The 26,845-nt window shown below is 38.3% G+C and overlaps 1 protein-coding gene across 2 annotated transcripts in view; it reads right to left on the bottom strand.

Moving 5' to 3' along the window:
- The window catches only part of LOC127649294 (partitioning defective 3 homolog), a 119,379-nt gene that overhangs the window by 47,585 nt on the left and 44,949 nt on the right, over positions 1 to 26,845 (bottom strand). For both annotated transcript variants that reach the window (XM_052134339.1, XM_052134340.1), the window contains exons 6-15: positions 20,465 to 20,544; positions 18,694 to 18,777; positions 17,557 to 17,682; positions 16,563 to 16,957; positions 13,888 to 14,027; positions 12,017 to 12,145; positions 9,126 to 9,161; positions 7,516 to 7,704; positions 5,961 to 6,125; positions 3,746 to 3,896 (exon numbers count right to left, since the gene is read on the bottom strand). In XM_052134339.1, coding sequence (XP_051990299.1) covers positions 3,746 to 3,896; positions 5,961 to 6,125; positions 7,516 to 7,704; positions 9,126 to 9,161; positions 12,017 to 12,145; positions 13,888 to 14,027; positions 16,563 to 16,957; positions 17,557 to 17,682; positions 18,694 to 18,777; positions 20,465 to 20,544 — 1,495 coding nt within the window. The remainder of the gene's footprint in view (positions 1 to 3,745; positions 3,897 to 5,960; positions 6,126 to 7,515; positions 7,705 to 9,125; positions 9,162 to 12,016; positions 12,146 to 13,887; positions 14,028 to 16,562; positions 16,958 to 17,556; positions 17,683 to 18,693; positions 18,778 to 20,464; positions 20,545 to 26,845) is intronic.

The raw sequence follows: 26,845 nt of genomic DNA, 5'->3' as shown, positions 1-26,845 counted from the left end.
CTTGTAAAATAAAAATATGAAGTTGAATGTTGCAATCTTCATTGTAGACGAAGTCACAAATGTGTAAAATGACATTCACATACGGTAAATACTTTTGTACTTTAGTTCACTTTCGCAGTACAACAAATTGGCAGTTACAACCTCTCAAATCTGGCATGGCAACTTTAAATTAAAGGATTTGTCAGCTGTCTCTGTTGTCATAAAAAATTCATCTAATTTTATCTGGAAAAAATTATACATTTAGGAACAGTTCTCTGGTGATAATTGAGATTCTTTCTTCACTCATATAGCTATTGCTGCCTAAACTCTATTTAATATTTTCATGGAAATATGAACTTGTGGTATATGCAGCTGTCTTGGATTGTCGCATCCCATGTAGTTTTACCGAATACAAACATCCTACAGAAACATTTCTTCAGAGAATTTCTCATTGCCATTATTTGACATATGTATGGTCTGTCAGTGCTGAATTTTCTTTTAATGGGTCTCATTTAATTTGTTGCATGATAAAATGATTTAATATCAAGTTACTTATCCTGCCACTGCATCAACCAGCCAGTGGACTTGTTCTGCTACAAAAAACGGTGCTGATGCCATCGCGTTCAAAGATGATCAGTTTTTATTGGTCCAGCATCAGTTGTTCCAGCTCTTTTGATCAGTCACAACTTCGTTGGCCTTGCCCCACCCAACACTGGTAGCCCTCTCGCTCACATCTGGGTTTACATGTGCACAAGTAAGTTTTACTGCAGGTTCATTGCAAAAGTAGTTGCAAAAGTCAAAGCGGGACGATTTGAAGTGCCATATTTTGAGAGGTTGTAACTGCCGAATTATTTTTGTACTGCGAAAGTGAATTAGAGTAAAAAAGTATATATGTAATACAATTTTGTGTCTGTTGTTGTATTTATGTGAAAAGTCTGGATTTTTTATGATGGTTTTGCAGCAATGGCTAGTTCCTTGCTGAGCAGCCTTTCAGGTTATGTCAATATAGGACTTGTTTTACTGTGGATATAGATACTTGTCTACCTGTTTCCTCCAGCATCTTCACAAGGTTCTTTATTGTTGTTCTGGGATTGATTTGCACTTTTCAAACCAAACTACATTCATCTCTAGGAGACAGAATGTGTCTCCTTCCTGAGACGTCACACAAACTCAATACAATAAATGCCACCTTTTGATGTGTTATTTAGCATGAATTAACTCCAGAAGCAGTTTCTCTATTTCTCTATCATTACCTCAGCTAAGTGCTGCTACCTTTTGTTTGAATGAGCACTTTGACAGTGCAATCACTTTGTTACTGCTTGTGTCTTTCAGCATTTATGCACGTTAAGATGAGCGGAAGAAATAGTTCCCATCCTATGGAAGTATTTGTTAATATACTCCTTTTTACTTAAATTAAAGCTTATAATTATTCCTCATGTTCAACATAATAATATCCCTAGTTTAAAAAAACAACAAACTTTAGAATCAATATCATGTGCATTTATTAATTTATTTGGCAAATAGCCATGTAATAAGTGGCATAATGAGCAGTGAGATGATCATTTTCACAATATAACCACCAACATGGTACCGATGCAAACTGGAGATAGAATTCAGCTGTTTCTAAAGAATCTGCAGTCTATAGGCGCGATCACACATACCTTTGCACAGCGGAGTTCCGCATGCAAAGATGGGCGAAGCACTGCACACACAGAGGTCACTGCCAAACCAAGAAACCTTTTTTATCATTTCAAAATAAGAGTCCCCTATGTGTTTCAAGCTCATTTATACTTAAAAATCCTGCATTATGCATCAAATATTAATTTCTTCTGGTTATTATTGGGATTTTGATTAAAAAAATGTTTTTGGACTCTTTGTCTTTGCCCATCACAGATAATTAAATAAAAATAATATAATTTAGACTTTCTATGAATAGAATTTAAAAACTATCATCTGATTAATCTGTTATCTGCCTTTCCCACCACCTTGGTTATCATATCGGCAAAATCCACTATCGTCAACCTCTAATATTTTCTCCCATAATAACAGAATTCAAACTCAAATCAATATCTCAAGTCCATTTAATTATTTATTTGACAATAATATTTTGTGTAAAAAGTGTGAGTATCTACTGTCAGCCGGTCATTACTGCAAAAAACCCTTCAGGATGAATCGGCAAGACCACTATGTCAGGGTTTATTTTATGATAATGACTGGCTCCCTGCAGATTGTCCTTTACAAAACATATAGCATAACATTACATAACATACAGTAGCCTACAATAATGATTTATAACACAAAAGATTGATTGTTAAAACAGATGTCTGAACGATGACATTTGTCATTTGAATTTGCGACTACTGCCTACTGATATATTGGCCAGAATGGTTAATTGACCTATATTTGGCCATTTGGAGATTATCTGCATCAGCTTGTAACTATATATGTATATATAGTAACCAAAAGCATACAAATATTGAGCAATGAAGCTACACATTTTTATGCATTATCAAAAATCGTACCCACAACCTTACTTGCCATACTTTACCAGCTGAGCTACAGAAACTGATAAAAACCACTGTACTAACCACAATATCCCTCCAAACACAAAAACATGAAAAATAAACTTTGAACCAAAAACATATCACATAGTATACAGCATCTGCTGCACTGTCTTTATGGAACATCACTTAGACACAAAATCCACACCCAAACCAACAACCCCAGAAGGGTCAGAGGTTCCCTTTGATAAAGGCCTTTATATTCACTCAAACATTTGCTGGGTAATGTTTCAATACAGGTCTTTGAATGCATCAACATTAGTAAAATTCTGATCAGAGTGAGTCTGTATCTCTCAGCAGGAGCGCACACAAAGAGACCAAATCAAAGACTGTCTGTGCTTAATTTTGTAAATGGATGATATGAGCATGACTGTGAATATACGGAGTACATTGAAAAGCATACGCATGTTTCTGTGTAAATGTGTGTGTGTGTGTATCTGGCACCCTGCTAGGCTGTGCTACTGTCATTTCCCATGAGTGGATTCAGTTCCTGACAGGCAGGTAACAGCTCTGGCTGGGCACTCGCTCACACAGAGAGCTCTCAGTGAACCTACACAACTCTGCATCTGTTTGTCCAGAGTAACACTCATATGTTTTCTGTTAGAGCACATGTTCCTTACAGACTGCAGCCAAGAGATGCCAATTCTACCTCTGAAACCTGATGCTGTGTTCAAATGTGATTGCAGAAAGCATCTGGTAAGTTAACTTCATCCAGCTAGAAAAAAATATAATGCAAATAATTATTTCCCTGCACTACCACCTTATGCTGTTAACAGTTTCCTTCAGACTGTGTATATACAAGGGAAATAAGGGAAAGTTCACCCAAAAATTTTTATCCATAATTTACTCTCCCTCACGTTGTTCTAATCCCATAAACCTGTATGACTTTGCTTCTTCAATGGAATACAAAAGATAATGTTATGCAGATGTAGTCTCAGCCACCATTCACTTCTATTGTTTCTTTTTTCTATTCAATAAATGGTAATGGTGACTGAGGCTTGCAATCTGCCTAAAATCTCCATAAAAAGTCAGTCATATGGGTTTGGAACAACATGACTAAATTAGACAGAATTGAAAATTTTTAAGTGCACTATCCCTTTTTAAGATGCAAAGAACTGTCTGAAGAGCACTAACAGGTGATTGGATGCATTTTACAATTGTAACACAATTTGAGGTCAATTTGTGTTTTCAGTGTTGTAACTCACTCATATTGCGGTTATTTGTGTTGACTTGTGGTCTCAGGTTGTCATCGAGCCCCTCAATGCCATATAATGTGTGTGAAATCCGTCGCTCGTGGTCGTCAGGAGATGGGCTCAGTGTCCGCTCTAACCCACGTGGACTGCATTGGCTCTCACCCTGATAAACACAGGAGGAACATGAAGATTTTACCATTTTCTATTAAGCACACAAACTATTGAAGGCTAAATTTACAAAAATATAAATCAATCAGATGAATCAGCTGTTAACAGTGGGATATGACTTTCTTCCGTGGAATAAAAAATGGTAAAGGGTCTGCACTTATATAGCGCTTTTTTAACCTTAGAGGTTACCAAAGCGCTTTACACTGTGTCCCAATCACCCATTCACACAAACACTCATACACCAATGGCGGCAGAGCTGCCATGCAAGGCGCTAGCCTGCCATTGGGAGCAACTTGGGGTTCAGTGTCTTGCCCAAGGACACTTCGGCATGTGGATTCACGTGGGCCTGGAATCGAACCACCAACCCTGCGATTGGCAGACGACCCGCTCTACCACCTGAGCCACATCCGCCCCATAAAAAGACAGAATGCTAGGAACTGATTGCCTCAATCACCATTCACTTTTAATGCATTTTTATTTCTATAAAATGGAAGTGAATGGTGGCAGACTGTCAATGCTTAACACTCAGCCAGGGGCCTGGGTAGCTCTGCGAATATTGACGCCGACTTCCACCCCTGGAGTCACGAGTTCAAATCCAGGTTGTGCTGAGTGACTCCAGCCAGGTCACCTAAGCAACCAAATTGGCCCGGTTGCTAGGGAGGGTTGAGTCACATTGGGTAACCTCCTCGTAGTCACGATTAGTGGTTCTCGCTCTCAATAAGGTGCGTGGTCTTGTGCGTGGATTGCGGAGAGTAGCATGAGCCTCCACACGCTGGAGTCTCCACAGTGTCATGCACAACAAGCCACGTGTTAAGACGCCTCAGTTTGAAGGTCTCAGAAGCAGAGGCAACTGAGACTTGTCCTTCACCACCCAGATTGAGGTGAGAAATCGTGCCACCAAGAGGACCTACTAAGTGGTGGGAATTGGGCATTCCAAATTGTGGAGAAAAGGGGATAAAAAAAAAGGGGGGAAAAACACTGTCTATTGTCTCTTTTTGTGTTCCACAGAAGGAAGTCATTTGGGTTTTAGAACAACATGAGTACAAATTCATTTAAATAAATGTTTCTTTAATGCTGCTTTCCTACACACAAAAGTTGAAGAATGTGTCAATTGTGCATGAAATTGCTCTGCTGGGCTCATGAGTGCTTTCAAACTTGTTTTGCTCAAATTGGCTGCACGCTCTGCATGAAGGGAAACTCCTGTAGTTATTTTCTTCCATGGTTCTGCTCTGGGTAAGATAGCTATCGTCATCGCCCAAACTTTATATAACAGCCCGGTGACATAAATATGTTTGTGTCAATCACATTTTCCCTTCAGAATCGGACAAAATATTTTTAGAAGTCCCTTGTGGACAAATTGTCCATTGTGAAATGCAGTGACCAGATTATCTGGACATTAAACACACTCTCTGTGGAGAAACAAGTAAACAGCACACGGCCAACTTAACAGTATGTGTGTGTATGTTGAGAATGAAGTAGAGATGCTGGCACTTTGTTTGTGTCTGAATTCCAGGAAAATTGGTGAAGAAATTTTAACTTTTGTATCAGGCCAAAACATGCAGGGTTCCCACACTTTTTGACAAATGAACTTTCATGACTTTTTCAGTCATTTGTGTCACTTTACACTAGACAAGAGCAATATTTAGCTAATGATGAAATATTGTTAGTGCAGAGAAAAAAAAATAGAAATATGTATAGTATTAGTCACTGTAGAAATTTCCACAGAAATTGACCATTGAGATTTGATCAATTTCTATTAATTTCCAGGCCTGGAAACCACAATTTAATATGTAAATTCCTTGATATTTAAAATTTTTCCATGATAATGTGAACCCTGAATATGACACCAAACAAACTGGGAAATGGAACCATTACTGAACAAGGACTATAGAAAAGACAACAGAAAGCATAGCTCCACCAATACCAAGGTCATGAGTTTGATTCCCAGGGAACACACAAAAATAAAATGTATAGCTAAAATGCACTGTAAGTCACTTTGGATAATAGCATCTTCAAAAGGCATAAATGTAAATATTCTCCATCTCTGTTCTCTCTTTACCCGCTTGTTTATTCTTCTTGCCACGATAAGCTGAATCATCCCTCGCTTGTTCCCTTCCGTTGACATGGACTTGCGCAGCGTTTCCATGGCATCTTGGTTGGTTTTCCCAAACAACGACTCCCCATTGACAGCGATGAGCTGATCATTGACTCGCAGTCTGCCATCCTACACCAGAGCATGAGATGATAGAGTATTCATTTGCACAGATCTGAATACACACTAGTGATCAAAATTACATTTACACAGTGCAAATAATCACAACTGTAAGGCAATGGATTATTATAGGCCTATACAAGGAAAACAGAGTCCACATGCGTGCATGGTGTATTTTGGCTTCCCTACATGCAACACATAATTTAAATAATTTTAAACTGACAGAATTCTGTTCACAACACTCTTTCATTTAGTCATTTAATGGTTAAACATCTGGCGCACCAAATCACGTGGCACAACATGACATCGATTTCCATGAAGAGCTTCTATAGGCGCAGAGCCAACAAAAGTGCCTTTGGTACGTTTTTTTTTTTATTGAAACCTGCTTGGGTTTAAAGAGTAGCGCCTCTAGTTTTGTTTGATATGCTGCTTTAAAAAGTTCATACATTTTTCGCTGATAAACATGATGTACACATATATGGATTTTGGAACATTATTCCCTCCAAAGTTGTAAGAACATATTTGTTATTTTGAATAACTTTCAACATTAACACATCTGTGGGTCATTTTGTATGATTTTAATATACATATACATATATATTATCACTGTAAAATGTGTTTTTTTTTATTAACATTAGTAAATATATATATTAATTTACTGTGCATTTTCACATTGAGAATCAATGGGTTCATCCAAAGGATGAACAATTTTGCTTTCAGAGGACTATGGAGATAGAATGAAAATAAGGAGCATGTCGAACTTTTTTGAGGTCAGTGCAGACAGACAGCACACTGGAGGTTAAGTCATTCACTAAATATGGAGCATGGGAACAAGGGAGCATCCTATGCCTCTCTATGCAGCTAAATGCATACACACCTAAAATCTAACCAAAAGTTCAGTATCAGGCTGCAGATTCTATTTGGACCACTCAACATGTTTGGTAGACATAGCTATTAGTTACAAATTAAAAAGGGTCTCAGGAAGTTTAAGGCCCCATGAAATCAACATTGCAATTTTGTTGCCATTGTCTATTAGCTTTGAGCCATCTATATCGAAGAGTACTCCAAACGTAACTTTTAATATATACGCATTTAAAATGTAGTCTTTCTTTTTAAGTAAAATGGGCCAAAAATACTGATGACTCATGTTGCACTATATAGATTTGTCCAATCAAATGCTCTTAAGAATGAGAATTTCACTCCTGCTAATGCCATCTGCAACCATCTAGGAAGTAGCAAATCACGGTTCATGGCATTGACGTAACTAAAGCCTGTTGGCTATTAGGACTAGCCATTCGATACATCCTGGCCAAATTTCAGTTTTAATAGGAAATAAATCAAAGAGAACTGCAGTTGTCCAGCCATTAATGGGTTGTCATATAATAGAAAGTGCACTTCTAACCTTGCATGCTGCTCCTCCATTGATAATAGACTTGACGAAGATACCCAGGTCAGCGTGGCTCTCCTTTGACCTGTTACCCTTGACGCTGACCCCTAAACCTGCCGAGCCAGAGTCACTCAGAGGCACTTCCAAAGTCAGGAACTCACGCGTACCATTTGGGGTTAAGACCAACTCCTCCTCTTCTACCTTCTACAGAGAGAGAGAGAGAGAGAGAGATAAATATTACAGCTCATCTTTCCAGCCAAGTCAGTTTAAGAAGTTTAAAACGTCCATTTGAAAGAAATGACGGAGGTCTTAGTTTGCAAATGGGGAAACGAGGACAGCAATGGAGAGACAGGTACATTAGAAAAACATCATAACAACATTACAATCTTAACAGACCAGCAGATCTAGGAAATCTATTGGCCTGTCATCTCTTAAACACCTTGAATCTCTGCACTAGCACCTTTCAAGTTTCAATTCACACTCCTATCACTGTGTTGCGGACATTATCACCTGCTTTTGATTGAAATTCAGTTAATGTAAATGAAGAGGGTTTTCTACTTGAGAAATGTAGACTGCCAAACCTCTGCTCTCCAATTCAGACACACAGATAATAAACCCAGTACGCCTGATCCTCTCCTGACCTCTGCAATGACTCTCTTATGTTAGCAGCTGTCAGTGTGTGAGTGTTTATGCGGGGGAGATTGAGAGAGAGAATGAAAATAAGAGAGTGAGAGATGTCAGTTTAAACAAGCATTCATTGAGTGACTGCACTATAAATGCTCCATCTTTATTGAGCTTTAATCACCTTCACTTTAATGTAACAATCACTGAAACACACACACACACATTCAGAAAGAAATGGATGGCTTTCATTTAGTTCTCTCATGCCTGCAGCAGGTAAAGCAGATCTTATCAGCTGTAGAGGTTAATGCACAAACAACAGTTAAACGGACAGAAAGAGAAAAACAAACAAAAGAGAGAGGAAGATAAACCACTTGTTTAAAGCCCATGAAACATGCCTGTTTTCTATGTGTGTTTAGTGTAATTCTTCAGAGTTGCCAACTGTAATACTGTATTCATGCGTTATTGGTATAGCTGTGCTTCACATTGTCTATGCATGCACAAAAAGTGATGGTGTAGCAGCATTAAACTGCTATTTGCATTGCTTTCAAACCGGTATGATCTAAAATAACCCCTATTTTAGCAGTGACACCACACCTCCAAAAAAGTCACTATATATTTCATGAAAAAAAAAAAGTCAGACAAGCCATTTGGGACATATGCACACACTTTTCTGCCATCATAAGGGTAGACAGTTAATTTGTGTACATACAGTTTTATTATAACTTTACACATTTTCAAGGACAACTAATTATTTTCCAGTTTTTTCCAGAATGGGTGAGAACCCTGTTCTTGTTTACACTACTGACAAGATCACAGCAACATAAACGATGGGTTTAATAATTCACTAGAGAAAGAAACAGAGATATAGAGAGAGTAAGATTAGTTAAGAAATTGTTATTGGAAATTAGACACACACACACACACACACACACACACACACACACACACACAGTGTAATATGAAGAAGTAGACTAGAATGTGTGTTTATGTGTAGTCCTTACCAATTCTTGTGTGTCCTGCATTGCTGGTTCTATGTTCTAAAGAGAGTGAGGAAGGAGAATACAGTGGAATTACTGCAGCTGAGAGCCCATGAATGCTTACAAACACACACATGCGCACACTGAAACAAATCATGAATTTTAAAAATTACACAAACCAATTATTATATAAAACAAAAACTTAAGAGGAAAACTACTGATTTAAAAACATTTGTGAACAAAAACTAACATAAGGCAACAACAATAGTCTTTCCAATGTGAAAGCAAAACTGCTAAACCAATCAGAACATATCTGATATCTGATGATAGACCAATCTCATTGTTTACACAATGTTTGCGCACAGTTCCTGCCACTAGGGCTGGGTATCGAGTTTGATACATTTTAGGCACCAACCGAATTGCCTCTAAAAAATCAAGTATTAAAAAATGTCTTGACGTTCGGTACAATATTTCGATACCTAAGGGGTTAATCTCATCAACGTCAGTGATGAGCATGTAGCATGCTAGATGTGCCCAAATCTAAAAGTGCCGGTGATTGGCTGTGTTTAGGCATCAAGGAGAAACACTAGTTTACGCCGGTTATGCCCAGAGATGCGGCTCACATGTGAGGCTGTAGTGTGTATGCATCCCAACCCCCATAGATGGAAAAGATGTGGAAAAGTGTGTCTACATTTCACCAGGAGAAATAGCACACAATGAAAAATTTGCAACATCGATGCCAATAGCGCACAATGAAATATTTGCAACAAGATGATTGCTGCCAAGACTGACAACACGACAAATCTGATGAAGCACTTGACAGTGCACGGAATAAACTTAAGAGCAGAAAATTGCTCCGTCTTCGACTGCAAGAAGACTGAGCCGGTGCAATCATCCGCTCAGCATCCTGCTACCACAGAGCTTCCTTCAACATGCCCACCACACGAGTCCTCCTCCAAAACTACTGATGAATGCAGCGGTGCTATGACTGGGACACCAACAGGTAAGGTTGACGTTTAGCGTTTTTAACTTGTAGTGATACATGCTTGTGTACATGTTAAATTAATGCTTCTGTGTGCGGTGACATGGTCCTATAAACTGGGACCTGGGTAACGTTAGATATTGTTTGGGTGTATGGCTATAAATAGCTAGCTAATTTAATGCTAAAAATGCTTTAGGGTTGACAGTAACTGATCAAGTTTAACGTACATTAAACTAGTTATCTTGTTAAACCGTACTTATCCTTAGGGTTGGCTGAATTAACAGTTTAGCTTTCTTGTTTTTTTTTTCCTCCTCACATTAATGTTATACCTCTGCCCCTGCCGACCCTGGCCATGAGGAGACCAGAAGGCTCTGGAGTCTGTAAAAAAAAAGTCAACAAACTAAAAAAATAAAACAAAAGTTTTTTTGAGGTAATGTTTGTAATCTTGTTAAAACGGTTAAAATTTCATAAAATTGGTATCAGAAAAAGTATCGTTTAGGAACCGGTATCGCTATCTTATCTTTTTGAACGATACCCAGCCCTACCTGCCACCACTTCTGCGTGTGATGCAAGCGAAGGCCAAAGGATTAGTCTATTTGCAGTTATGTAGAGTTGGATTTTGGACCAATGGGATTTCACAGTGGCTAATTTCAATGTGGTTCCATTAATGGTTCCCAAATGTGAGGGCAGTAAATGCAATAAGAATTGTTTTTCCTCAAAAGTATTAAAAGGATCGTTAATGGAGTCGTTAAGAATCGTTAAGAGGAATCAGAACCAGAGTTGTGAAATTCCTTAAGATTCCCATCCATATACCCAGCATGACACCACAGATTTACAGTAGAAACCATGTGGTTTGCAAAAAACACCCACAGACAGAATACAATAAAACCGCATTCACAAGTTATTCATTCATTCATATTGAATGTTCTTGTGCATTTAGCAAGGTTTTCTAAAAATGTGAGTGCAGCTATCGGTGTCTGCCCACAAAATGCAGCCTTTTCAATAGCATCATCAGTTATTTATTTTCAATGTCAATAACAAATCCATTAATTGACCGCGTTTACTCTAAATCCACACCATTCTTCAGCCAATGTCCATTTCTTGCTAAACCTTATTTATGCTCTTTTACATAAAACAAAATATGCATAGTCTACATATCTTTTGTGTTTTGCATAAAATGCGTGCACATTCCTTTCCTGTTATTCTGCTCGCTCTTGCCATTGACCTTGCATTTAAGTATTTTAGTGAAATAATTTGTTTTTATTTATGTCCTCAACAACAGCAGACAAAAGGCTAAAGGATGAATTGCTAAAAAATAATGTTGGCGAGTTTTAAATATCAGACTGTTGCAGTACTTTCAACTATCTGTATATATTTAGCTATGTTTTAATCTCTCCTCCTTGCTCCAAAAATGTGCTTGATATATTACATACTATATATTACACCTGCCTGTTATCTCATAGGTCTCAAACTTTATTTGTTTTGGAAATGTGCAGATAGGTTAAAAAAAAAATATCTTAAAATAAAACATTTACATTACACATACTTAATCTAAATAAAATCACATTTTGACTCATATCGGAATATTCTTGTTCAAGTAAATGCTCTCACTCATTTATTTATAAATTCAGTCAGTCATTGACTCGTATTTGCATCACTAAAAATCAAAAACTCAAGTCAGCATGTGCCAAATGAATCGATGATTATTCTCAAAATGCAAACAGCAATTGAGCTTGTGTAGAAAATGTGAAACTAATAACCTTGACTCAAACACGATGCTTTGATAAAACAAGTGTGGTGAGACTCATATTTAACACAGCTGACTTGCGATGTAATGAACTAGTCATTGACATTTTTATGAAGACTAAAGATGTAATTTTCAGGAAAGATCTGTCACTCGAACACACACAGGCACACACACAAAGTTCCTCACCATCTCTCTGGATAGAAAGGTCTCTTCCTGTCTCAGCACCAGCAGACTCACTGTTCCGCCCATGGGCGTCGCCCTCAGCAGAGAAACCACCTCCTCCTGACCACGCCCATTTAGATCCACACCATTGACCTGCACCAATCACAAAATCAGACTGAAGAGTGAGCAGTTCTGGAAAGTATTAAGTAATCAGATTAGAAAACACACATAAAATCATATAAATTCTCATACTTCGATCCATTAAGTACGTTTTCCCTAATGCATTTAAGCAACATTCTCAAAATGGTACAAGCTAATCCTACATGATGTGTTACATTCATAAGAGTAGACTAGAGATGAAAATTTGAAGTAGCAAAAATAGAAATAAGCCTTGTTTAAATTGCCATGTGAAAGTTCATCTTTATGCTAAGCTAAAATTCTATTTCTAGCCATTTTACATGCATCTCTTATCATGCATGATAATTTTATTTTTTTATCAAGAAAATCTATTTTAGATCATAAATTACTTTCTATAGTAAGACCTTTGATATTAGGTCTTATATTATGTCCAGAAAGCTCAAAGTTAAGCCTGGGGTTGTTTTCATTATGGGATATCTGTTCGTACTGGGATCTCATAGATGATGGTACCACATGGAAAAGAATATCAAAAAATCCTTAAACCATGTGTATTTTGTATTACTGAAATGGCAGATTTTTATTATACTGTAATAGTGTAGTAACTATTAAATGTACGTTAATTAACCATGTTTTTTTGGCAGAAACAATGGTTGTAATCTAGTATACTGTATCCATTAAGTAAACATGGTTTTACTATAGATGGTTACTATATGGATACTTTATAATCACCTACCTTTATAACCATAACCATGGTAATCCATGTGGTTACTATGGTTTTACTACAAATACCATATTTAAAATTATTAAAATATGGTTATTATAGTAAAACCATAATAAATGTATTGTGAGGGCACACAAAACGTATTGCAAGGGAGTGCAAATTATCGCGAAGGCCTGCGAAACTTATCGCGAGAGAGCGAACCTTAGTGTGAGAGAGAGAGAGAGAGCGAACCTTAGCGCCCGCGAGAGAGCGAACCTTAGCGCCCGCGAGAGAGCGAACCTTAGTGCGCGAGAGCGAACCTTAGCGCGCGAGAGAGCGAACCTTAGCGCGCGAGAGAGAGAGAGAGAGAGCGCGAACCTTAGCGCGAGAGAGAGAGAGCGCGAACCTTAGCGCGAGAGAGACAGAGCGAACCTCAGCGCGAGAGAGACAGAGCGAACCTCAGCGCGAGAGAGACAGAGCGAACCTCAGCGCGAGAGAGAGAGAGAGTGAACCTTAGCGCGAGAGAGAGCACGAACCTTAGCGCGAGAGAGAGCACGAACATTAGCGAGAGAGAGCACTAACCATAGCGCCAGAGAGAGCAAACCTTAGCGCTAGAGAGAGCAAACCTTAGCGCCAGAGAGCGAATAACATATTGCGAGGGAACGCAAATTATTGCGAGAGCATGCAAAACATATTGCGAGAGAGCGCAAATTTTAGTGCGCACACCATAGTGTGAGAAAGCGCCATGTCCTCTAAGGCACTCCGTACAAATGCATGTGACCTAAAATAAACAAGAACTGCACCAGAAGTAATCCAAAAGCAATCAGATTAGATTAATTTAAAATGTAATGAGTTTACATTACTGGCAACCATTTTAGTCATTTAATTTGTAATCAGTGCCAGATTACAATTCAGAAGTAATCTAGCCAGCACTGTGACTAATTTTATCAAGAAGTGGTGGAAGCAGGGCTTCATGGAATAAGTAACACTGTACCTCCCATTAAACAATTATTATTAATCATGAATACAATTCCAATGTTAATTGCCTTATTCTTACCTCAAGTAACCTGTCCCCTGCTTTCAGTCGCCCGTCCTGTATGGCTGCTCCTCTTGGGAGGATGTTCTTCACGTAAATAGGGGCACAACCTCCTAAGGGGACATCTCTTGATGTGATGCTGAAACCAAGACCTTCAGGCCCTGTATGTCACATGGAACACACAATTACAAGACTCCCAAAACAAGAGCACAAACACACTAAAGTGAAGAAACTGGCTACTGCAAGATTAAATGAGTCCAAAGATTCAAAGCAGTATAACACATGGGTACTGGAATGGCATCATTTTAGGGACAAAAGACAGACATATTTATTAACCTGTCATGAAAAAGCTATTATTGGTATCATGATTTCAGTAACACAATATATGAGAATAAAAAACATAATATTCTCAAATATGGATTCATAAAATATGATTGGTCGTTTCAATCAATTTGGCACAAAATGGGAGCATTACTGAGCAGAATTAAGGCATGTCTGACTATGTTCATATGCCAATAACTTGTCAAGTGGCCACTGATTTGCAAACTGTAAAATCGTCTTCACTCTTCACACTTGTTCTCATGATTGATATACAGCAAAATGCCCCAAAATAATACGATGTTCAGTCTTTTTTGGAAGTAGCTCTTTTAGTATATAGTAGGTCCAATAAAACACTGACAGAATCAGACAGCCATATGGAAATGCATCAAACTGACACGCAGTGCTGCCTAGCAACACTCTTTGCACCACTGTTCCGTAACCCTGCCGCCACCCCGTGCACCCGCTGTGCCACCTGTCCACTCACAGGTGCCAAGACTTGTGCCAACTGCTGTCAAGTATAGTCTCCCAATAGTCATTTGTATTTGTATAGCGCTTTTCATAACAAACTTCCCTTAAAAGCAGCTTCACAGAAAATCATGCATTACCAGAAAATTAAACTGTAATATATATAAAGTCTTAGAGCCATCATTGTGTAGTTTTATTAAATATGATTGTAAATTGTGCATAAAATAAATAATTGTATTAATAACACTAGTGAGCAAGCCGAAGTTGACTGTGTCAAGGAACACAAAACGCCATAAGATGTTGATTAATGGAGAAAAATAACCTTGGGAGAAACCAGACTCTCTATGGGGGAGCAGTTCCCCTCTGGTTAAACAGCATGAATATAATGCTAATATTAGTACTTATGTGCAGTGCAAGTCATGGTTTAAAATGAGTAAACTAAGTACTTTTTAAGGGACAGTGTTTAAAAGATTTGTATGAACTTTAAGATTAATGACTAAGGTGTTTGAAGTCCATTCTGGATTAACTGCAGAAGTTCACATAGATGCAATTGTCCTTTGTTAGTTGGCTGATGAAGGCTTTTGTTGGCAATTAATTGATAGTCTATGTATTCCATTATAAGAGTGTAGTCAATCATTAGCCCAAGGTGATGCAGGCAGAGATCAGTGAGGTCATATCGGTGAGGTCTATCCTAAAGCCAAGGTTCAGGCAGTGGCACATGAAGTATCCCATGTTTTATGGTTGGAGTTGGCATCAGTTCATCCCCTACTGTCAGCCATCTCACATCCCACACCTTTACAGCAGACACACACAGGAAGGAGCCTTTGGCGAACAACAAAGCAGCATTCTGCCAGTCGTATCAGTACAGCAGACTCCACAGGATGGGAAATATGCACAGCAATAGGCTTCTGGATTAATTAGCATATATTTAATCATAAATAGGCCATAAACAATATTTCACATGGCTAGGACACATATGGAAGAAATTTTTCACAGAGCACATCCAGTTACTACACACAAAAATATATATTTTTTAAATCAGTTAAATGCTTGCACGACACTCATTTTAACTAGTCGGTCTGAAAAGTAGTCGATAAGTCAATGTTTATTTTTATAAATGTTATAAAAGACTCACAATAGGCCGTGTTCAGCTTCAGTCTTTCTGGTTTGCGACAAGTCCAGGGCTTTGTTAATGGAGACCAAGTGTGTGGAAAGAATGTCCTGCTTGTGTGAATCTGGCATTTAATATAGGGCATGCAGCGCAGTTTGCTTATTATGTGCTTTATGAACACAAAAAGCTTTGAGTTCATTTTCACTTTTGTGCAATTACAAATATATTTGGCCATTACATTTTCAGTTTCATTACCATTTCCATGAACTTACTAATTGTTCATAATTACTGGAAAATACAATAAAATAGTCTCCCAAATGATCCTCAAGATAACTGCTGACGGCTAAGATTTACTCTGCACAGGCACTAACAAAAAGCAATGTCTAGTGAAATAATAACTATTTTAGAGCAATCCTTGTAAAATTATAAAAAATATATATTCTCTAAAGAAATTTCCATAATGTTTCCATGATTTCTCTCATTTCTATGACTTATCCTGGCCTGATTTCTAAATCAATTTTAAAATCCCCTCATATTTCCAGGTTTTCCATGACCACGGAAACCCTGCAGTTTGCATTGAAAAAATAGTGACCCACAACTACACTGGGACACAGTTTTTGTTCCTGCCTGGATTAGAATTTTTCTGTCGCCATGTGCAAATTAAGTCATGTGATCATATTAGTAGTTGACACTGACCTAACGTGTCGATTAGTGGTTATCTTACTGACTAGTCAGTGCAACCCCTAATCCAGCAAGGAAGAATCTAGTTTATTGAGAGCATCAGGAAGTTATGACTGACCTTTTCTAAGCTGAATTCCTTGTCTCCGTCCAACCTTTTTAATGAAGCCTGTTACGGGGGTGGGGCTTAAGCCTCTTTGGGGAGAGGTGGTGTGGCCTGATGGAGGTTTCCCTGCAGAGCCAATAGTATGATGCATGGGAGAGCTGATATCTGATTTATTATTAGGTGGGTTTGGCCTGTGCTGTGCCAGTCGGTGAGCTGCATCATCCACTCCAGTGTTGCCGACTGGCTCGTTGGTAAGGGAGTCAGGGCTGAAGTGTCCAGAAAGCTCAAAGTTAAGCCTGGGGTTGTTTTCATTATGGGATATCTGTTCGTACTGGGATCTCATAGATGATGGTACCACATGGAAAAGAATGACAGGAGTACGCATAGCCTGACGAAACATGTTCTGAGCTCTGAGAACATACAGAACACACATACATAAATATTTTATTTAAAGAGGCAAAAATAATTCTAATGAAGTATATGTAATTATTACAAAATGAATGTAGCCAATTGACATTTTTACATCTGATCTGACATTTTGAGATTATCATAAGCCAATAACTCTTCCAACAACTGTTCCAGTAAAAGAACAGAGTCAGTTTCAGAATCTACTGACATTTAATATTAAAGCTTAAATGAAGTTAGTTTGACTATTACAATTAAATGAAATGCTAGACTGCTATATCGGCTGGGCCAGTTAATCAGCTGATAATGAATCATTTTGAGATTCTTGGCACCAATAACTATGCTTAACTGGCTGAGAAGTGTCTTTCTGTCTAGTGTCAGATTCAAGATCTACTGACAGCTTTCTCAATGGGTGGAGTAAAAATATATGTATATATAATGTAAACAAACATTTGAATGGATGGAAAATGGATGGATGGATGATTGTTTGTGGTTTGGAAGAGCCATTTTGATCAAGAAAAATGGATGCATGCTGGAGAGGAAGAATAAGTAAATAAAGGGATGGCCAGCCAGGCACTTTAAAGGGTTGGAGGTCAAATCTTACTGCTCAAAACGGACATTCCGCAAGTCTCCGTTATTGATTCGAATGATGCAGTCATTTTCCTGGAACAAACTCTCAATGTGAGCCTTTCCTCCACGCTCCAAACGCTTCACTATCAGACCTAACGTCCTGCAACACACAATGCAGTTTTATATATATATATATACACACACACACACACACACACACACACACACACACACACATTCACACACACACCTGATCCTGGAAGTCTGAGATGTATTATTTATTATTATTTAGTTATTTGCATATTACATTTTGAACGAAACATTAAATTTGATTAATATTGAATTGAATGAACTTTGAAAGTAAAGCAAAATTACAAAGCACTTGTGAATGAAGGCTAATTCTTCAAGATAAATAATGTTTTTCATCTTTACAACTCTGCGTGCTGTTTCCTGGGGCTCAATGCACACAATGAGATGCAGATCACAGAAATATAAAGATGCTTTCAGCTAGATTAGTTTGCCTGGTGCTTACTCAAGTACAGATGCTGTTTAGATACAATATATCTCCTCTGGGCAGACTCTTATGTGCTCTCTGAAGAGGTTTCAATGACTCTTTTGAGTCACCTCAAATCAAACATTGTGCACTCAGAATACTTTCAAACTGGGTCAGATTATACATTGGAAGGACTTTAAATGGAGTTAAATCAGAAACATTGCTTTAGTTTAGCATATCTTTTAAAATCAACACAAAACATGACAGGGAGCTAATGCAAGTATTCCAAAATAGGAGAAATTTTGTCACTTGTTCTGGTCCTAGTCAGGATCCTAGCTGCCGAAATTTGTACATATTGCAATTTGTTAAGTGCATTACAATAGTCAATGCGGGAAAAGATATAGGTGTTTACGAGCTTTTCAGCCAGAGAAAAACGTTTTTTTTTTTTTTTACTTTTTGGAACATTTATTGATATATTAAAGAGGTGTCAGTAAATGATGGGGTGCAGATGGCGGAATTGGATCGGGAAATGTTGTGAGCCAAATTAAAGTTTCCATAAAATGTTTTATTTGTAGTTGCAATGTCACAACTGATATGCGAAGAGAACCAGTTAGCTCACATTTTGAGTGTATTTCTGAATAAACAGTTTCAGGCAAGAACACACATGCACAGCATTACCTGCGATCACGACCACTAAAGGGCACCACGTGGATGCCGAGTGGACCTCCATCGTTGGACACTTCAACCAGTTTCACAATATCACTAGAGGACCAAGGGAAAAATAAAAGAAAACATAAGAGATAAGTACAGATTCCTGTAGGGGTGGATACAAAACATGTCTGTGGTAACACCCTGTTCAGACCAGACAAAAGCAAACAATCCCATTATGATCAATAGCTGAGGTTGACTATTGGGCCAAAGGAACGCACGCTAGGTGCATGCCAGGGTCAGTTGCGTTCACACTGTCCCTTCCAGGGATACATCATGCCTCCTCTGGGCTTTCTATGGGCAAAACGGCCAATAGACTTTGGCCTGCCGATTACCCTTGGGCCAAACAAGGCCAACTGGGGATTGAGGCGGGGTCAATGTCAAAGGCGACATTTCGCCAAACTTGCTGGGTGTGTATCTAGCGCACAATGGTACATGTTTGGAAAACATTTAATGGACAAAGTGGTACCCAAAGAAAGAACTTTCCATGGTTCGAAATCATGGACATTGTGTGCTGGGACATCATCCAGCTGTTAGTGGAGAGACCACTCGGGACAGCATGGCAGGTAAAGTTGTCAAGTTGTCAATGCTAACTAATCTTCCTAGCTTCCTAGCTAATGTTTACAAACAATACACACTTGATATTCTAGATAACTAGATAACATGATACCTCAGCTTGAGCTTCCCTCTTGCTTGTGAAATGGGCGAGGTATGTGATGTTCGCACCAGGGCGGCACGTTAAGGGCGGGTTTTAGGGCAATGCTGGGGTGCTATTGGCCCAATAGTGGGTACGTAGATCGATTTATGTATTGTGGGTCAAAGTCTGAGGCTATTGGCCCAGGCAGCCAGTTGATAACCCTGGCTCGCACTGGCCCGATAGTGGAAAAGCAGCTCATTGTGCTGTCTACACTGGATGCATTAGTCGAATTGCATTGCGTCAACAGAAAACGCTCATTTTGTGCTACACACACTGGCGCTATTCCAGCCAACAAGACAAATAAACAGTTGAGAATGTTTGTTAAACCACATCCAGCGTAGACATCCTCAAGGCATTGCGTCATGACATCGCTCTTGTCCAGTGTAGACAAGGTGTTAAGATGTACAGGGACGAGGTCATATCATGCTGGGGTGGAGTCAGATGCTCAGTGACCCAAAACGCACTTCACACTTAAAAGAGTTCACTCATATAAAATCACACATCATAAAGTCTTCACAGATGCATAATCAACTATGTTTTCAGCAGCAAATAATGAAATGTGTCTCTTTTGCACTGAACAAAGGCGTATTTAATACAGCAATGAGAGAAAGCTAATGAACTGTAGCCCTGAATTAATTGATTCTAAAATGTGAGCCGGCCTTCATCATTCTCAAAGGTTCAAAAACGTTCTCTCACGATTGCATTAATGTCATCACATCAGAAAATCATGAAGAACAGTCTACTTCTACCGAGGAAGAACAACACCACATTGGTCAAAACTGTGAAAGACACAAATGCGAGTAAAGATGACAGTTTGTTAGAGAGATTAATGGAAAACATTTTATCAGGATTTCTAGAAAACTCTGTCATCTTCAACAATCAAAGTCAAATGTGCAGAAAACACTTTCATTACCTGCAGATCAAACTGACAGCATGGAGAGATTCACATTAAATAAGATAACATCACTACTGCTGTCAGTCATCAGTGTGTGAGTGTGTATGTGAGTGAGTGAGTGTGTGTGTATGTGTGTGTGTGATACTCACTCTAGTGATCTCACTCCCACTTGTTCTAAACAAGTATCTGCACGTCCCACCGGTTCTATTCTGCCATTCTCCTCCTCTTCCTGAAAACACAAGAAAACCGCTTTACCCACAATGCACGTGAGAGTGCAGAACTTTCTGTGGAGCGTCACTGCGCTCGCGTCAAAATGCGTACAATTTATAAAAAATTTAATAACAGTTTTGTCATGTTAATAAGTAGGCCAATGTGAATTTGATTTGTACAAAATAATTCAGCTTAACTGTTCTAAGTGTGTTTTGGACAATATAAAATACAATATAATGCTTAAGATGCTTAAAAAGTAACTGGAGCGCAGCTCATATCCACCATTGAAATATGCTACTCTGAAGCACCACATGGTTGGTTGCTTTGTGACGTCACGGTAATTAAAAATTTTAATCAACGTTAACAATCGCAATTACAATATCAAGAGCAATAATCGACAATTATGATTTTTGCTATAATCGTGCAGCCCTAGTTTGAAGGAATTAATCTTCATTACAACCCTTACACACACACTTTCTCACTCACAGAGCAATGTTTCACCTGATAATCCACTGATCAGGTGAGAGGTACAAAAGAGCTTATGCTCACTACTGTTTCACTTCATTATCTGAGTTACAACAGACTGCCAGTGAGATACACACACACACACACACACACACACACACACACACACACACACACATTAAATGTTCAGTAACAAACAGGTCATTTATCTGTTGCCATGGCACCAATTATACGTTCTAAACACTTTGAATGTCTCTGAAGGCAGTGCTAACCTAATCCCCAATTGATTTTGAACTACGGATGTTAATGAATAATCAATGATCGATTATTCGTTGTTAATAATCTGATCGATTAAGCTTATTTCAGCAAAAATGCATTCAGTAATCATGCTAGCAATCAGAAAAAGACTGTCTCCTACAGCCGCTTGCGAGCTTCATGTCACGTCCTCTCAGCAACACAGAATAAAAATCAAAGATGTGCGCCCTTCACTTCTCTGCTTGAATTAATGAAGCGTATATAGATGAACATTACGTTTCCCTGTATCATCCACACCAACAATCACGTCATTTCTCGCTACCAGAATAGCATAAGGTATATTGACCTGAAATGTCACTTTCACCAGTGTAGTGAAAGTGTATGTTATTAACTGTATTCACACAACGTGTTCTTATTTCACTTAATTTTATAAAAAAAATTAAGGCCTGAAATATCCCACGATCTACAATGTGAAGTTTATTGAACTCTAATCTGTATCTTCAGTACAAGTTATTATTAACAGTAATATATTAACAGTAAATTAATGAATTAAAATGCAAAGAACTGAAAATATATTTAGAGGAAAATACCAACTCTCATTTCTTAAGTGTATTTATTTAAATATTTAAACAGTAGGCTACATGCACAAACATACTTTGGCAAGTAGCTGTTTTATGTTTTCATGTTTCCTTCTACAGTAAAGAATTCTTCACTGATGTTGACGTTAAGTTTGCATTAGAATGGCTGGTCAGTCAAAAATCAAACTGTACAAAGAACCTTTGATTGACAAAATATGTGTGTTGTATTTTTTTTTTTTTCAAGCTGTTCACCACTTATTATTATTGTCAATGATTAATCGATTTTCATTAATCGAAAAAAAAATCTTCAAATTTGCAACACTATTTTAGACCCAATCCTCTCCAACAATCTGTAAAAACATATTTATACACGCACGTATCCCTCAGTTAAAACACAGCACTGGGCCTGAGACAGTTGCATGCATTATTCAGCTAAGGGAGAGGTGCTTGTGAGCATGACAACAAGTCAGAAATCAAGAAAGAAAGAAATCAAGTGGGCAAGAAAGAAAGAACGCAAGAATGAAAGAAACTTGAACTTTGAAACACTGAAAAAATTACACATTTAAAATGTTCATGTACTAATGTGTGTGTGTGTGTGTGTGTGTGTGTGTGTGTGTGTGTGTGTGTGTGTGTGTGTGTGAGATACACTAAAATACACAGTACATGGATTTTTATTTAGTTAGTGTGCACCTAATGAGTAAAGCTACAATGGTACAAATACACACAATGAAACACACACATACACGCTGACACACACACACACACAAAATTCTTTCTCTCATAATTCCGAATCTTTTTCTCTCTCTATAGAGGGCATTTGGTTAATCACTCTTTTCCTCTCTGGTTTTCAAAAAGTGTAACAGGGAGGAAAAAATACAATGGAAGGAAGAAGAAAAAATAGCTCTGATATGCAATACACCCTATATTGCAGTCATAATCATCACATCTTATATTTCACGGCTGTCTAATATGACAAAAGACTGTGTGTGTTTGATAGCATAACTAAGTGTATTAAAAAAAATCTATATAAGATTTTCCGACATCCAGTTTATGTACAAAGAACAAGTTATTTGTAAATAATAAAACAATATACACTCACCTAAAGGATTATTAGGAACACCATACTAATACTGTGTTTGACCCCCTTTCGCCTTCAGAACTGCCTTAATTCTACGTGGCATTGATTCAACAAGGTGCTGAAAGCATTCTTTAGAAATGTTGGCCCATATTAATAGAATAGCATCTTGCAGTTGATGGAGATTTGTGGGATGCACATCCAGGGCATGAAGCTCCCATTCCACCACATCCCAAATATGCTCTATTGGGTTGAGATCTGGTGACTGTGGGGGCCATTTTAGTACAGTGAACTCATTGTCATGTTCAAGAAACCAATTTGAAATGATTCGAGCTTTGTGACATTGTGCATTATCTTGTTGGAAGTAGCCATCAGAGGATGGGTACATGGTGGCCATAAAGGGATGGACATGGTCAGAAACAATGCTTAGGTAGGCCGTGGCATTTAAACGATGCCCAATTGGCACTAAGGGGCCTAAAGTGTGCCAAGAAAACATCCCCCACACCATTACACCACCACCACCAGCCTGCACAGTGGTAACAAGGCATGATGGATCCATGTTCTCATTCTGTTTATGCCAAATTCTGACTCTACCATCTGAATGTCTCAACAGAAATCGAGACTCATCAGACCAGGCAACATTTTTCCAGTCTTCAACTGTCCAATTTTGGTGAGGTCTTGCAAATTGTAGCCTCTTTTTCCTATTTGAAGTGGAGATGAGTGGTACCCGGTGGGGTCTTCTGCTGTTGTAGCACATCCGCCTCAAGGTTGTGCGTGTTGTGGCTTCACAAATGCTTTGCTGCATACCTCGGTTGTAATGAGTGGTTATTTCAGGCAAAGTTGCTCTTCTATCAGCTTGAATCAGTCGGCCCATTCTCCTCTGATCTCTAGCATCAACAAGGCATTTTCGGCCACAGGACTGCCGCATACTGGATGTTTTTCCCTTTTCACACCATTCTTTGTAAACCCTAGAAATGGTTGTGCGTGAAAATCCCAGTAACTGAGCAGATTGTGAAACACTCAGACCGGCCCGTCTGGCACCAACAACCATGCCACTCAAATTGCTTAAATCACCTTTCTTTCCCATTCTGACATTCAGTTTGGAGTTCAGGAGATTGTCTTGACCAGGATCACACCCCTAAATGCATTGAAGCAACTGCCATGTGATTGGTTGATTAGATAATTGCATTAATGAGAAATTGAACAGGTGTTCCTAATAATCCTTTAGGTGAGTGTAAATCTTTTCTTACTAAAGTTACACCTGAACATACACTTTCTATAGCACACCCCAATGTCCTTATTCTGTCTATAACAATTGTTTAAGCACCGCTCCTGTTCTTCTTTCAGCAGGCCTCACTTTGATTTGTGTTGAGGCGTTGCAATGCGTGACTGGGAACTGAAGAGAAATGTTAGAGGCGATTGTTTAGTCTGCCATGCCTCTTCCATTCTTAATCAGTGAGTGTAACAGTGCTCTGAAAAATGAGGGCAAGACTTAATCTAAAACTGTGAGTAGGTTTGACATCCTTGACCAAAAGGAGTCGACGCCACCTCAAGACAAATATTCAGCAACGAAAATGGCTCTCTTCCACTTTAATTTCTTCTATAATATTATTTTCTCTTTATCCCTCTCCCACACTGTCTCTTTTTCAGCTCACATATGGAATAACAAAGTGACTGTGTTTGTGTCAGTTTAAAAAGAAATACAGAGGAGGTAAAATTGATAACTGAGCTACAACTGACCTATAGCAATGCCTACTGGAGAGAAAAAGAGTGAGAGAGTGTGCTATATATAGTCCTATCTCATTAACAGTCTAAAGCTGAGAGTGATTTATAATGGCTGTTTTACCTTATATGATTAATCACACACACACACACACACACACACACACACACACACACACACACACACACACACACACACACACACACACACACACACACACACACACACCTCTACACCAAACCCCATCCCTCCCTGGGTCTCCTCTATCCTACACCACACTTCTGTTATGTATCTCTATTTACACACCTGATCCTTTCCATTTCTGTGCTTCAATTCCACAATTAAGCAACAGGGTACGAGAAGCCATGCTATGTTTTAAATATAGCCATGGCTGAAGGGCATTGCTAGGCATGATCAGAGATTATTTAGCAGAGACAGGCCACTTCTATTAAAATTATTGGGAGAAAATGGAACGCTCAACTAAAAAGCTCCCAGCGGATAAACGGATGTAGAAGGGAAGTCCTGAGCCAATCACCTTTTAGATACAGACATCAACTGTCAATCAACTCTAGAACATGCATGCACAATAGCAATACACGCCAGGATTTCTTTTAAGCATAATATTGAAGTTTCGATTTTAATATACGCAAAAAAACATAATATTGCAAAAACAATGTACGAATAAAGCCACGTTTCCATACCTATGAATTAATTATTCAGTCACATAACTTTTTTGATGCACTTCTTGTATTCCTAATATATTCAATAGGAGTTTATATAGTAAATGTTTTTCCATCAACCACACACGCACACAAAATGGATTTATGAGGTTATGATATATATTCCCGTCTCTCTCTCTCACTTACTCAAATACATATATTGGAAAAACTGTCAGAAAGAGTCCAAGTTGTTTCTAAATGTGTTATGAGTGTTTGTTCAGTTCCTAACTCTGAAAAAGATCTCAAAAGCCATGTACACAATGCAGCTAAATATGGGTGCCAGATCACCTTTATAGGGCCATGAAACCCCAAAACCCTTTTTTTGAGATGTGAACAGATATGTACAGAATGCATGTAACTGAAAACAATGATAGCACTCATTATATTTATTGTAAAGTGTAAAAAAATATGTTTTCATTTTATTGAGACATTTCGTTCATCTGGTTTCAAAAGGAAAGTTGAAACAACATCACAAAAATGAGGTATCTGCGAAAAATCCGAGATATTATTGGTAGAGTCCAATCACAGCCTTAACTCATTCATGAGCTCACATTACAGCCACAGCAGAGAACTCAAACTCATGACATGGATGTAACCGCTATTCCACAGTAGTGAGACTTCAACAGCACTGGGGGAACAGAAATGAGCGGACTTTTACACTAAACACATTGTCAGATTGAAATCACTCCACAAAACACACTGCAGTCGGTTGGCCGCTGTCTTGTTTCAAATATGAGGCAGCATGTGTATTTGGGGAGGCTGTTCTGTTTAATTGATTAACATAACGGTTTCATTAATTAATTAAAAGGCAAATTTGAGAGAGAGAACAAAAACTCACTGAAAATGTGCGTGTATTTCACGATGTGCAGTAGTGCATTAGCCATTGATCTAATATGACAGCTGTTCGGTAAAGAACATTAACCAATAACGGTTAAGATGTAAAAAAAAAAAAAGTGGCCATATGATAGAATAAATAGGCCTGTGATGTGGCCTACGATAAACCTAATTATTCTAAACATGAAGTACACGCACAGAATAAAAGATAGTTTAACCCGTTAAGCAGTTGGCACAGTGTTGAAAATAAACAGTCATTTTCTAGGCTACTTACTCAAAAGCATACATTTGTTGATGAGCAAAATTAACACGTCGACATGGTCTGGTGAAAAATGGGACTTGACACACTGCCTTGACACACTGCCTGAACTTACACTCCTTGTAAGAATAAAAATCTATGAATTATTTAAAGTCTTAAAGCAGTGCTGGTTTTGATGGTAATGTCTGCTCGGAGAGCTGTTCTCAATTAATTGTTAAAAGTTTGAACAAAATATCCAAATCTTTTTATAGATTTGCAAACTGATCTATTGCCTTAACTCTTCACACTTTTGTTCCATGATTAATGTACAGCAAAGCGCCCCAAACTCCTTTGTTTTCATCTCCACTCATAATGTGAGGTACAACCATCTCTGTTGTCTGTGTTTTTGGATGTAGGTCTTGATCCCCTCCTG

This window comes from Xyrauchen texanus, chromosome 9 (genome assembly GCF_025860055.1).
Source record: "Xyrauchen texanus isolate HMW12.3.18 chromosome 9, RBS_HiC_50CHRs, whole genome shotgun sequence".
Lineage (NCBI taxonomy): Eukaryota > Metazoa > Chordata > Actinopteri > Cypriniformes > Catostomidae > Xyrauchen > Xyrauchen texanus.
Note: the sequence above shows the minus strand (reverse complement) of the source record. Positions and strands in the feature narration are given on the sequence as shown.